This window comes from Hemitrygon akajei, chromosome 16 (assembly GCF_048418815.1).
Source record: "Hemitrygon akajei chromosome 16, sHemAka1.3, whole genome shotgun sequence".
In the NCBI taxonomy this organism is placed as follows: domain Eukaryota; kingdom Metazoa; phylum Chordata; class Chondrichthyes; order Myliobatiformes; family Dasyatidae; genus Hemitrygon; species Hemitrygon akajei.
Window position 1 is genome coordinate 73,803,825 of NC_133139.1, and position 15,278 is coordinate 73,819,102.

General features: G+C 40.1%; 1 protein-coding gene across 1 annotated transcript in view; it reads right to left on the reverse strand.

Annotated features, from left to right (window-relative positions):
- The window catches only part of atp13a1 (ATPase 13A1), an 81,178-nt gene that overhangs the window by 46,289 nt on the left and 19,611 nt on the right, over positions 1–15,278 (reverse strand). Inside the window, exons 7-11 of the mRNA XM_073069174.1 lie at positions 14,232–14,338; positions 12,635–12,764; positions 10,195–10,250; positions 8,600–8,726; positions 7,035–7,172 (exon numbers count right to left, since the gene is read on the reverse strand). Of these exons, the coding sequence (XP_072925275.1) occupies positions 7,035–7,172; positions 8,600–8,726; positions 10,195–10,250; positions 12,635–12,764; positions 14,232–14,338 (558 nt within the window). The remainder of the gene's footprint in view (positions 1–7,034; positions 7,173–8,599; positions 8,727–10,194; positions 10,251–12,634; positions 12,765–14,231; positions 14,339–15,278) is intronic.

Below are 15,278 nucleotides of genomic sequence, written 5' to 3' on the forward strand. Positions count from 1 at the left end.
CTATTCTCATTGCTACCATCGAGGTACAAGAGCCTGAAGACTCATACTCAACTTTTCAGAAACACCTCTTTCCCCTCTGCCATCAGATTTCTGAATGGACAAAGAACCCATGAAAACCTCAGTATATTTTTACCCCTTTTGCAATGCAAATTAATTATATATATATATATATACACATACACACACACACACACACACTTGTATAGTAATCTACCATTTTTATTATGTATTGGAATGTACTGCTGCCACAAAACAATTTTCACAACATATGCCAGTGATATTAAACCTGATTATGGATGGTAGATCAGGCCAGTAAAAACAGGCAGGAGCAAAGTAATAGATACTACATGATGGATAGCTTTATGTGACACCATAAGACATAGGAGCAGAATTAGTCCAGTTGGCCCATCGAGTCTGCTCTGCCATTGTCATGGTTGATCATTCTCCCCCCCATCCACACCAAACCTTTCTGTGGCCTTTTTCCCCATTACCCTCAATGCCATGTCCATTCAAGAACCTATCAAGCTCAACCCTGAATACGCCCAATGACCTGGCCTCCACAGCTGCCTGTGGTAACAAATTCCATAAATTCACCCTCTGGCTGAAGAAATTTCTCCACATCTGTTTTAAATGGATGCCCCTTTATCCTGAGGCTGTGCCTTCTTGTCCTAGGCTCCCCCACCATGGGAAACATCCTTTCCACATCTACTCTGCCTAAGCCTTTCAACATTCAAAAGGTTTCACTGAGAGTCTCCCCCCTCCCCCCCCCCCCCCACCAACGTTCTAAATTCCAGCAAGTACAGACCCAATGCCAAGTATTCCTCATACGATAGCTTTCATTCCTGGAATTATCCTTGTGAACCGCCTCTGGACCCTTTCAGATGCCAACACATTTTTTCTTGGATGAGGAGCCCAAACCCATTCACAATACTCAAGGCGAGGCTTCACCAGTGCCTTAAAAAGCCTCAGTATCACATCCCTATTCTTGTATTTTAGACCTCTTGAAATGAATGCTAACACCGAATTTGCCTTCCTCACTGACTCAACCTGCAAATTAACCTTTAGGGTGTTCTGCACAAGGACTCCCAAGTCCCTTTGCATCTCAGATTTCCGGGTTTTCTCCGTTTAGAAAATAGTCTGCGCATTTATTTCTACAACCAAAGTGCATGACCAGGCATTTTCCAACATTGTATTTCATTTGCCACTTTTTTGCCCATTCTCCTAATCTGTCCAAGTCCTTCTACAACCTACCTGTTTCCTCAACACTTTCTGCCCCTCCACCAATCTTTGTATCACATGCAAACTTGACAAAGCCATCTATTCCATCATCTAAATCATTGAAAGTAGTGGTTCCAACACCAACCCCTGCGGCACACCACTAGTCACTGGCAGCCAACCCGAAAACAATACTTTTATTCCCACTCGCTGCCTCCTACCAATCAGCCACTGCTCTAACCATGCCAGTAACTTTCCTGTAATGTCAAGGGCTCTTAACCTGGTAAGCAGTCTCATGTGTGGCACCTTGTCAAAAGCCTTCTGTAAGTTCAAATATACAGCATCCACTGCATCCCCTTGATCTATCCTACTTGTAATCTCCTCAAAGAATTCCAACAGGTTTGTCAGGCAAGATTTTCCCTTAAGGAAACCATGCTGACTTTGCCCCATCTTGCCCTGTGTCACCAAGTACTCCATAACTTCATCCTTAACAACTGACTCCAACATCTGCCCAACCAGAGGTCAGGCTAACTGGTCTATAATTTCCTTTCTGCTGTCTTCCTCCTTTCTTAAGGAGTGGAGTGACATTTGCAATTTTCTGGTCATCTAGCACCATGCCAGAGTCCAGTGATTTTTGGAAGATCATTACTAATGCCTCCACTATCTCTACCGCCATCTCCTTCAGTTCATCTGGCCTGGGTGACTTATGCATCCTTAGGTCTTTCAGCTTTTTGAGCACCTCATCCCTTGTAATAGTAACTGCACTAAATTCTCTTCCTCATACCCTTCAAATCTGGCACACTACCAGTATCTTTCAGTGAAGACTGATGAAAAATACTCATCTCCTTGTCCCCCGTTATTATTTCTCCAGCCTCATTTTCTAATGGCCCTATATCCACTCATATTTTTTTAAAACATACTTGAAAAAGCTTTTCACTATCCCTTTGCTAGCTTGCTTTCATATTTCATCTTTTTCCTTCTAATGATTTTAATTGTTCTCTGTAGGTTTTTAAAAGTTTCCCAATCCTTTATCTTCCCACTCATTTTTGCTTTGTTGTATGCCCTCTCTCGTTTTTACATTAGCCTCAATTTCCCTTGTCAGCCATGGTTGTACCAATTTGCCATTTGAGTATTTCTGTGTTTTTGGAATACATCTGCCCTGCACCCTCTCCATTTTCCCCCAGAAACACTCACCATTGCTTCTCTGCTTTCATCCCTACCAGCAGTTCCTTCCAATTTACTTTGGCCAACTCTCTACCACTATTTTCCTTTACTCCAATGAAATACTGCCACGTCAGACTTCATTTTCTCCCTTTCAAATTTGATTATTTTAATTCTAGGGATATTATGAGTAAATGTGGTAAAGTTAAGAACATGGATCAGTACATGGAACTACGATATTGTGACCACTAGAGATTTGGTTGAGAGTGGGGCAGGAATGGGAGCTTAATATTCCACGATTTCAACATTTTAGAAAAGATACAGCAGGTGATCGGGGGTGGGGGGGGGGGGAAGAAGAGAGAAGAGAGAGGGAGAAGCGCTGCATTATGACTCAGGGAAAATATCACAGCTGCATCCAGAGGGGAAATACTGGAGGGCTCATCCACCGAGTCTATGCGTAGATCTGAAAAATAGGAAGACTTTTGGGATTGTATTACATACCTCCCAAAAGCCACTGGGATATTGAGGAACAGAAATGCAGGCAGATTAAGGAAAGGTGTAAAAGTAATAAGGTGTTGTCATGGGGGATTTAAACGTCCCTAACATAAACTGGAACGTTCTGAGTGCAAGAGGTTCAGATGGGGCATCCAGGAGGGTATCTTAAATCAATATGTATATAGCCCATCAAAAGGGGCGGCAGTAGATCTGGTACTGGGTAATCAGCCTGGCCGGGTGACTGATCTTTCAGTGGGTTATCAGTCAGGGAACAGTGACCACAACTCCTTAAGTTTTAAGATAACTATAGGTAAGGATAAGCATGGAGTTAATTGGGTACAGCTGTTTCCAGGCACCTGTAATGTGGAGGGTGTTTAAAGACCAGCTTCACAGAGTACAGGATGGATGCACTGCAGTCAGAAGGAAAAACAAGGATGGCAAGATAAGAGTACCTTGGATGTCAAGACAGGTGATGAATTCAGTCAAGAAAAAAAGTGGTAAGGATCTAGAATCAACAAAGCCAGAAAATAACTCAAAGGGAATTAGCAAAACCAGAAGGGGCCATGTAAAGTCCTTGGCAAATAGGATCAAAGAGAATCTCAAGGCAATCTATACAGACACTAAGAGCAAGAGGATAACTAGGGAGGGAGTTCAAACCATCAAGGATAAAGGGGAAACATTTGTTTGGATGCAAAGGATGTGGGTGAGGTCCTTAGAGAGTACTTACCAAGGAGGTCAGTGCTGAGTATATTGATAATGTTAGGGCACTTTGAGGTAAAGGAGGAGGTAGTGTTGGGTCTCTTAAAAGATCATTAAGGTGGATATGTCCCCTAGGGCTTTATGGGCTATACCCTACATTACTGAGAGAGGCAAGAGAAGAGATTGCCAATATCTCATGTCCACAGGCAAGATCACAGAGGAGATAATGGCACAACTGTTCAATGTTCTATGTGAGGGCCAGATCTCTGGCTTTCTGGTCTGGTGAAAGAAAATACAAAAGGTAACGGTACGACCTCCAGAAAGACCAAATTTGAATCACAGAGGGATGCTTGACAGCTGTGGTAGGGCTTCAATCTCATCACCTCTTGCATCAGGATCCACTTCATGACTATAGCTCTGCATTCAACACTATCATCTCATGAAAACTAATGAATAATCTCCAAGACCTGGTCCTCAATAGCTCCATGTGCAGCTGGATCCACTATTTCCTCACTTGAAGATCTCAGTCAGTTCAGATTGGCAACAATATCTCTTCCACAATCATCACAGGACTGTGTGTTTAACTCCCTGCTCTTTATACTTCTGACTGAGAGGCTAAGTACAGCTCCAATGCTATATTCAAGTTTACTGCAGACACCATTGTTAGCCAAATCAAAGGAGGTGATGAATCAGCATATAGAAGGGAGACTGAAAATCTGGCTAAAAAGGTGCCACAACAGCAATTTCTCACTCAATGCCAGCAAAACCAAGGGACTGATTACTGACTACAGAAGGAGAAAACCAGAGGTCCATGAGTCAGTCCTCATCAAGCGAAAGGTGGAGAGGTTCAGTAACTTCAAAATCCATGCCATTATCATCTCTTAGAAGTTTGCAAAAATTTGCATGTCATTTAAAACTATAGGTCAAGTATACTGACTGGCTGAATCACTGAAAACTATAATGTTCTGAATGGAAACGCCTACAAGTAGTAGTGAATAAAGCCCAGTCCATTAGGGGTAAAGACCTTTCCAACATTGAACATATCTGCAAAAAAAAGCATTCGCAGGAAAGCAACATCCACCAAGGACCTTCACTATCCAGGCCATGCTCTCTTCACACTGTTGTCATCAGGAAAGAGTACAGGATCCTCAAGTCCCACATCACCAGGTTCAGGAACATTATTACCCTTCAACCATCAGGCTCTTGAACTACAGTAGATAAATTCACTCACCCCAATAATAAACTGATACCACAACCTATGGACTCACTTTCAAAGACTACAACCCATGCTCTCAATATTTAATACTTATTTTTCTTTCTTGTATTTGCAATGTGCTGTCCTTTGCACATTGGTTGTCTTTATTGTGTGCAAGATTTCATTGATTCTATTGTTTCGTTATATTTACTGTGAATGGCTGCAAGAAAATGAATCTGAAGATTGTATATGGAGAAACATGTACTTTGATAATTTACTTCAAACTGCCCTCAATTTCTTTAGTTACCTGAAAAATTTTGATCAATTGTGATAGGATTTCCCCTGAAAAAATCCATGCCAACTACCCCGATCAGTCTGTGCCTCCCCAAATCTGCATAAATGCTATTCCTGTGATATATTCTAATACAGTTCCATTACATTAACACAGGGGGTCACAGACCATTCATTACTCAACTTATTCCTACTGCTTTTCTTAAATAAAGGAACACAAGGTATTCTCCAGACTTCTGGCACCATATATGTGCCAAACAAAGATGCAGTGTGGATTTGACAACTTCCTATATTTACTCACGAGCCTCTTAATAATTGAACTTCCTTGTAATACATGGGGTGTGCAGACTGCTCCCAAGTCCCCTTTGCTAGGTGTGTTTAAACCAATAAAACTGCAGCCTACAGGCTGTGGCCACACCTGAAAAGTCCTATTGTATGCCAGTTCTCCAGCGCAGCCTGCTTCAATGTTCCACATCCTATACATTACAGATTGACTGGTAAAGTTCTTACGAAGTTCGCTATTTTTACAGAGCACCTTTAGTAAATTATTGCATCTGCTATTGCAATCTCCTTTTCCTGAATATCTATCCATTTGCTTTTAAGAGGACACAGTAAACGATATGCAAAGCTAGTGCATTCTATGTAGCAGCAAACCAGTCTTCCAATGTGCTATTCAAATGCTTCCTCATACTAGTTTCTAAACATTTGCTTTAGTTACACTGTTTCCTACATCCTCCTCACAATAAAAGTTACATCTTTTGATCTGTTCATATCTTATTTTGCTACGATCAGGTAAATGATTACTTACAAAGCACAAACCATAACTAATGAAAAGGAACATAGTGATTTTCAAGATGTTTAGTTTGCTACAGCTGGCCAAATTAAGTTAGCCTGACTCTAAGCATCCTCAATGTTTTACATTGGAGATTCAATTTGTGACAAAATGACATTTGACAATATTACTAAGCAAAATGCTACAAACATGAGATACATTAAGATTAATTTCCCTACGAATAACCATCTTTTTAGTTTCATGGTACAAGAAAGAGGGAATGCTACACCTAGCCTTAAACTATATTACACTGACAAACTTGCTGTCTGCATTCAATTGACAAGAATGTCCTTGTGTTCCAAGGTAAAAGCTCTGAAATTTAATGACCCAAATTTTATTGGACAGAAGATGGACCTGTATGCCTATTGTGCCCGTGGCAGGAAATCTCACCACATTCCTACACCACCCCCACCCCCACCTTTTTCAACTTCAGCTCTTTCTTCAAACCATCCGAAGGTTCCGTATCCATCACATTTTGGGATATAGCATTTAACTTCCAAGGGATTAAAAATCTTAACTTTTGCCTCACTTTTAGTAATACTTATTGTTTAGCAATTCTCCAAATAATCAAATAGTACAATAATTACCTTTGGGTTTCTCAAGATCTGTCATTTTTGAGCAATTTAATCAGATTACTTTGTGGTAAAAATGAAAAAGAATCTGTCTTTTGCCCTTTCTTATTACTCCCAGGTATCTGTAGTGAATCCATTCTGCACTCTCAGGTATGTACATCTCCCTAATGCTAACCAAAATATTGTACACGATTCAGCCAGTGAGATAATTTGAGCTTTATGGCCAAAAAAATATATAACCTTGTCAACCAGCCCACCACTAACATGCTGTCGAAAGGTAATTATCCACATTTTCTTGACGTCAGATACACTTAAAGACCTTGACCAAGTGGCCGCTAAATTGCCAGTGTGTCTCAATGATGACAGTTAGCTAACAAAAGGTTGTACCTTCGATTGTTTCCATTCAAGAATATTCTACTCTGCTCCTGTACATACTCTGAATAAAAACATGGCAGCAATTAAAAGGCATCTTTTTTTCTATTTAATACCTACTCGACATTTCACCCTCCAATCGCGATATAAAGGCTTATGGTTTGAAGTATTATTATGCCCTTCAGTGTCACAAAGTACTTACGGAGTTTAGCCAAGGCAATAAGGGAAGTGTTGACAGCCAGTGATAATTCAATCGGGAGCTCAGGTGGAACAACAGATGTTAGGATTAATGTACACTCCAAAAACAACTTGTAACGGTTTCTGTTTGGGTCCTTTGTGCCTGTAAACAAAAATAAAACATTAAAAATAATTCTTTGAAATGACAAAAGGACTCTGACTCTGGAATATCTGGAATTCAAGATACAAGTCTAAACAGCTTTCAATATTAACAATTGCAATAATGCATTGTTTGGTAAGTGTTATGGACATCACAATGAATTTGCTGACAGGGAACAGGAAACCTTCAGAAAACAATCCAATTGATAACAAACTGCATTGCAAATTCATAACCCCCATGAAAAGGCTCTTCTTCATGCTTTTAATCTTCAGCAACATTGGTGTCAATGAAGGGAAAAAACATTGGAAAAAGTAGCTTCTAAAGTCAGCCATACGCAAGAGATTACATATCTGTGCAGAATACACAGATACAAGGGGAGGAGAGTGTAAAAATTACTAATTTATTTACTTTTGCCTCATGTTAAAAACATTTTATCATGACCATACAATCTAGACAGTTAACAAGACTGGGTGTTTTACTGAGTTCTTATCCATTCAAGCAAATAAAAATTAAAGAGCAATTGAAATTAAAATGTATACAGATGTACATCAGAAAATAACATTTGCAAACAGCACCAAATCGAACACATTCACAAGATAAACTAATGGCTCAACAATATCTTTAGTTACTACTGATATCTCAAGGGAAACAACTGATTATATTCTTTGAAGGGCAATTGTCAGATCAGATTTTGATGTGAACCTCTGCACTAGCAATACATATTTTCAGAGTTTTACTGAATACAAGTGTCAAGATTTTTGATTCGGAGATAAGTAATGAGTATTCTTAATTTTATCTGTTAGCAGCAAACAGTTGCAATTGAATGAACATATCTATGAGGATTAGTTGCAATTACAAGGGGTCCATTATAATTAGTGCTCATGATAAAGTTTGTTTTATCATGAGCAGCTCCCCTCCATTAAACTCTTTCTTCTCTAAAGGGAGTCCCTGGTCTACATCTGTTCTACATCTTTCCTGTCCATTCTGAACCACCCCTGCATTGGATCATACAACGTGGAACATCCTTTCCCAACTAACAATGGAATGTTGCCAACATACAAGTCTATCCTCAGTTACTGTCAGAAAGATGAACCAGCACCGCCCACCCAATCTAACAAAATATTTTCAAGCACAGCCACCACACTAGCTTTTGTGTAACCTTGGAGAACAGCAAACTCTTTTCCTCACTAATCCCTACCCAAAGTGAGGAAGTTACTGACTGCCACCCCCCCCCCCCCAAAACAAGTCACAACAAATATAGTAACTAACTCATGTTAACATTTTTTTGGCATTTGGTTTGTTCTCTATTTATTCAGAGCTACAGCACTGAATATGCCCTTCGAGTTGCACCACCTAGCAACCCCAATTTAACTCTTGCCTGTTCACCGTCAGAAAATGTGTTAAAGAACCACGTGGGAAAGTAAACTTACCTTCTACCCAGACATAAACAGCTGCAGCAATAGCAAAGATGAGAAGGAAAAGGATGAAGATAAAGGTCTCCAGATTGTTGGCAGTAACTCGTTTGACTCCAAATAAGATTGTCCGCAGCAATTTTCCCTGGGAGTTTCAAAGAAACCAAAGTTAAACTCATACTTCAGGTTTTTTTTCCTCACTCTCTTCCAGTTTGCAAATGTAATATAGCTGTACTTTACTTTCCAGTTTACTCCACGGATGACTATTATAGACTCAATTTTGCAAGACTAGATGGTGACTTTCTAGTAACTTCATGACAAAAATAATGGTAGAGGAAGGGGACAGACAGGAAAAGGCAAGACAAACTAACAACCTGGAAAAGATGCATAAAAGGTGTAATCAGGTCAGATCAAGATATGAAGTGAGAAGTTCAAGCACTTCCATTTAAACATCTTATGTTAAGATAATCTCCCAAATACACATACAATTTAACTGTCTGATACTATCAATCTTAAATGCTTTTATAAAAATATATTAGGTAATAAAAATATTTAATAAACAAATTAAAAATTCACATCAATTCATTTTATAACCATCAAAATGAATAAGCCATTGTGCCTGCCACTTTGGTGACTACAAGATGGAACTTCAACAATAGATTTCTAACACAACAGATCAAAGTAAATTATTAGAGTACATATGTCACCATATACAATGCAGAAATTTGTTTTCTTGCAAGTATACACAGTAAATCCAAGAAACAACGGAATCAATGAAAGGCCGCACCCAACTGGGAAGACAAACAACCGGTGTGCAAAGGACAAACGGTAAAAATACAAAATAAATAAGCAAGCAAGAATAAATATCAAGATGGAGTCACAGGTAGATAGGTCATAAAGAACTCCTGGCACAATGTCCTTCATAAAAGGAGGAATGAGTACAGGAGTAGTACAGGATGAGGCTTATTGGTGAGGCTTAATTTAGACTGTGTGCAGTTCTGGTCACCTACTAGATATCAATTAGATTGAAAAATTACAGAAGACTTACAAGACTCCTGCCATTACTTCAGGACCAAAGTTACAATGAAAGGTTGTACAAGCTAGGACTTTATTCTGTAGAGCTTAAGAGAGCGAGGGGAGATTTGATTGCGAGGGGTAGAGATAGGGAAAATGTAAACAGGATATTTCCACTAAGGTTGGGTAAGACTACAACTATAGGTCATAGGGTAAGGGTGAAAGGTAAAATGGTTAAGGGAAACGGGGAACTGCTTCACAAGAGGGTGCAGAGAGTGTGGAACAAGTCATCAACAGAAGTAGTGAATGTGGATTTGATTTAAATATTTAAGAGTAATTTGGATAGGTAATGGATGGGAGGAGTGTGGAGGAGCTATTGTGCAGGTGCAGGTCAATGGGACTAGGTAGATTAATAGTTCAGCATGGACGAGATGGGGCGAAGGGTCTGTTTCTGTGCTGTCATGTTCTATCAGTAAGCTGAAAATTTGACTCTCAGCCAGCGAATCACAAACATGATTAATCATTTTTCACCTCATCCTATCAGTTAAACTAGCAGTGTTTAAACAGACTGCATGTTTCACACAGATTATTCTACTCACCTGAGAAGTATTAAAACCAGTCCTCAGGACATAGGCAGCACACCCGTTATCCACAGCTGGGGAAGTAATTAATAAAAGCAATGCTAGTGGATAGCCAAAAAAACAAAATGCCATTTGCTAAGCAAGCACAAAAGCTAGTGTACACATTTATGTACAGTCAGTACTAAACAAAACCCTGAGTACAAAAGTGCTACATAATGTTACAGCTCTTCAAATACCAAATTGGTGATATGGTAGAGAGTGTAGAAGATTGCCCAAGGTTTCAGCAGGATTTAAAATCAATTGGGAAAATGGGCCAATGAATGGCAGATGGAATTTAACTCAGCCAAATGCAAAGTGATGCATTATGGCTAGATAAAGCAGGGCAGGACTTACACCGGACCTGGGAACATTGTCGAACAAGAAGTACATAGCTCTTGGGAAGTGGTAACACAGGGCAGTGAAGGTAGCATTTGGCACACTGGCCTTCACTGACCAGGGTACTGAATACAAGACTTGGGGCATCATGTTCCAGTTGCAAAGATCACGCCTGGAGTGATGCATGCAGTGCTGGTCAGCACACTATAGGAAGGATGAAACTACAGAGTGCAGGAAAGGATGTTGCCAGGATCGGAAGGCTTGTGTTATAAGCAGAGACTGGATAGGCTGGGACTGTTTTCCCTAGAGTGAAAGAAGCTGGAAAATCTGAGGGTGACAAAATCATGAGGCATAGAGAAGGCGCATGGTGAGAGTCTTTCTTTCCACCCTCTCCACCCCCCCCCCCCCCCCCACAGGGATCTGGACTGGAGAACAGCGACAAGGTGAGAGAGAGGAAGAGGGGATCAGAGGGGCATGTTTTTCCACACAAGGTTGGTGATATATGGAATATGCTGTCAGTGGAAAGGGTAAAGGCAAGTACAATTACTACATTTTAAAGAAACTTGGACGGGTACACAGAAGTTTTCAGGGATTTATACAAAATGAGACTACCACAGGAAGTTGTGTTGGCATGTGGCCAAGTGGTTAAGGTGTTCGTCTAGTGATCTGGACGTCACTAGTTCGAGCCTTGGCTGAGGTTGCATGTGTCCTTGAGCAAGGCACTTAACCACACATTGCTCTGCGACGACACCGGTGCCAAGCTGTATGGGTCCTAATGCCCTTCCCTTGGACAACATTGGTGGCATGGAGAGGGGAGACTTGCAGCTTGGGCAACTACCGGTCTTCCATTAAATAAACCTTACCCAGGCTTTCCAAGGTGCAAATCCATGATCTATCGAGACTAAGGGAGGCCTACTACTACCACAGGAAAGCACCTTAGTCGACACAGAAAAGTTGGGCTGCAGAGCTGATAACACTAACAGAATATCAGCGCTATACATGCCCCTTTATATTGTTTTGAACAGTTATTTTGTCAAATTCATAAACATTGAAAGGTAGACAAGCTAGCAGACATTCTGTGAAAACTGACAAGTTCTTTGCCAATGCCACCATATCCTGATTCAGATGAATAAATTACATCAACAGAAGTATATATCATAATGCTGATAAAATAGATCAACTGAAGGCAAATGGTCCTTGAAATCATTAAAATTTGATCATGTTATATAGAGCAGCTAATGTTTGTTCTGGTTTGGTGAACAAGATTAACTGACCAAAGTGTGGATTTTTAAAAACACAAGAAAACTTGCAGATGCTGGAAATCCAGAGCAAAACAAAATGCTGGAGGAACTCAGCAGATCAAACAGCATATATGGAAAGGAATAAACAGCCGACATTTCGGGTTGAGACCTTTCATCAGAATTGAAAGGAAACAGAAGTAGAGTACGGTGTTGGGATGAGAGGAAGTAGTACAAGGTGGTAGGTGATATTTGAAACAGAGAGGGGGAGAGAGTGAAGTAAAGAGTTGTAGAAGGGGGAATTTAATGGGAGACAACAGAAGACCATGGAAGAAAGGTAAAGGGGTGTTGCACCAGAGGGAGGTAATGGGCAGGTCAGAGGAGGAGACAGAAATAGGGCATGGTGAGGCTCGAGAAATCAATGTTCATGCCATCAGGTTGGAGGCTACCCAGACTGAATACAAGGTATTGCTCCTCCAACCTGAGTGTGGTCTCATCGTGGCAGTAGAGGCAGCCATGAACTGACATGACCCACCACCTTCTTACTGACTTCCCCTTTCCTTTCAGTTCTGGTGAAGGATCTCAGCCCAAAATGACAACTGTTTATTCTTTTCCACAGATGTTGTCTGGCCTGCTGAGTTCCTCCGATATTTTGTATTTTGCTGTGGACTTTTAAACATTGCTTCCAATTGCCTACTTCCTCACTTGTGCATGGTGCTATTATAAAGTACAGTAATAAACCAGAACTCACTTTTCTATCACGTAAGCAGTATAAATATTACCATTATGCTACTTACAGGAGAAACTGGTTTGGCAATTGTGCAGTGTCTTTTTCCTGTACTTACGTTTGAGTCCTGCACTAGATTTTTGAGGTGGAGTATGTTGAACTACTTTCGTTCCCCCAAATATTACATGCAGCTTTGAATCTGATTGCAAGTCCAGTATGTGATTTGCAGCAATATCTTCCACTGGTTCCTATGAGAGTCACCACAGCGAAAATATTACATTTTCATTTTCTGTACTTTCTATTAAGAAATTAAAGACAGTTCCTGGTGATGTACTTTTGTCAACAGGTGAACTAGAAAAAACAGTATCTCTTGCCATTGGACCAGTACCAACATACACTTGAAAAGTTCTTGTCTATGAACATACTGTTTTTTAAATATAAATAAAGGACACTTCTTGTCAATGAAAAACTGCCACGAGGTCAGCAATAATTGCCTCAAACTCCATTCTCATTCCAGCCATTTGTTACAAGATATGGCTCCCCACAATTTTACAGTAGATTATAAAACATTAATAGCTTGCATTCTATACTAAATATAGGAATCAAAAAGGAGTTGAGCATGCAAGTTGTCAGACTATAAGGGAACGATGGAGAGGAGAGCAGGAAAGTGGAATTGTTCTGATAGCTGGCTGGTTCCCAGTGAGCAGAATGGCCACCTTCTGCAGTTTTAACAAGAGAAAAGTGCGGCAGATAGTTCCAGCAAGCTAGGATTCTAGCACTGCCTGTGGAGAAAAGTTCACATTCTCCCTGCGATAGCACGTTTCCTCCCACATCCCAAAGGTATGGCATCTGTAAAGTTAGTCGGTCACTATAAATTACCCATTTTGTCAGTGGTCAGTGGGCAAATTTGGGAGTGGGCATTTAGGGAGGATTGTTAATCTGAGTGGACAGGTATCAGGGAAATTAAGTGGGAATGGAATTGATGGGATCGGGCTGAATGGAATCCTTCTGGATCACAATTCATGTAGTGCCTTTCTACAATAAAACATTGAATATTCATAGCAATATTAAAATTTAAACAGTCACAAAGAGATATTAGAACTGGTGGTCAAAACTAAATGATTTTAAGCAGCATCTTAAAAGGGAGAGATACAAATGAAGAAAGGGAAAGAATTTTTAAACAGGCTTGTGAAGCTATAATTGGGCTTCTAAAGGTGAAATGACAAATGATAAGTGTTGTCAGACCCAATATCAGTGTACTAAAAATAAGGCCAGTTTAGGGCAGCAATTTAACTTCAGCTCAAATTTAAAGATTGCAAGGCGAGAACCCATTGAAAACACTTATTAAAAAAGCCAAATCCAAGGTAACAAAAGTGCAGCTGTTGCCTTTAGTGGGTGAAGAGGCAGGGCAGAGCTGATGATGCTACCATGGAAACAAGCAGTCTGTGTTATAGATTATTAGACTGAACTTAATACAAAGTACAAAGTGCAATAGACAAACTGGGAATGCATACAGCTTTTCCCTTGTGTAGTACAAATTGTTTAAGAATGGCTAGATATGCCTGAATGAAACTGCTCAGCATGTGATTGATTACTTTAAATTAGTAAATATCAATTTCCCAACAACATAACTGGTCCAAATTAAAATTCCTCACTTCTAAACTTCTAATGATTTCCAAAAATAGCACTCTAACTCTGACACATTATGCCATTACCTTCATCTGTGGAACAGATTCCCCTGTTAGCATAGCTTCATCTACAATGCATCGCCCTCTGAGCAACAGAACATCACAGGGGACCAAATTCTCATGAGGTGAACGACCTAGTCAGAAATAATGCAATATAATTAGAAGATAGTAGCAAGCAGCAGACAACAGATTAGAAAAACCTTAGTTATGCAGTGTTTTAACAACTTCATGCTATTCCAAAGCACTTTGCTACAACTAATTATGTTTTCTGAAATGTTGCACAATAGATTTAGCACAATGCCAATTTACACACAAGAACGTTCCATACAAGACTCGAGTCATATTTGTCACATCTTACTCCCAATTCATTTCCCAAACATTGAGATTTTGGTTGAGATTTCAGCATTGTCCAATGAGCAAGGAAGCTCACTGTGGGATTGAAGAGAAGCACCCTGCGGATTATGTTTTAAATTGAAAATTCCCCAAGTCAATCCAAAAACGCCTAATTCAAGCTAAATTTCAAGTTTACTGTCATTCAACCACACACATTGTACACTGGCAGATGAGACGATTCCTCCGGACCAAGGCAAACAACACAGTACATACAACTCACCCACACAGTAATATTGCCACTAATAGATTAACAATAAGGTGCATATACAAGTTAAAAAGTAAACAGTACAACACTACCAATGCTTTATACATGAGACTATATAATGAGATTCATATGTGGAGGCAGGGAGTTCAGAAGTCTAACAAGTCCATAAGACATAGGAACGGAATTAGGCCATTCAGCCCATCGAGTCTGCTCCATCATGGCTGATCCCAAATCCCACCTAACACCATACACCTGCATCCTCACCATATCCTTTGATGCCCTGACTGATCAGGAAACAATCAACTTCCACCTTAAATATACCCACAGACTTGGCCTCCTTTGCAGTCTGTGACAGAGCATTCCACAGATTCACTACTCTGACTAAAAAAAATCCTTACCTCTGTTCTAAAAGGTCACCCCTCAACTTTGAGGCTGTGCCCTCTAGTTCTGGATACCCCCACCATAGGAAACAACCT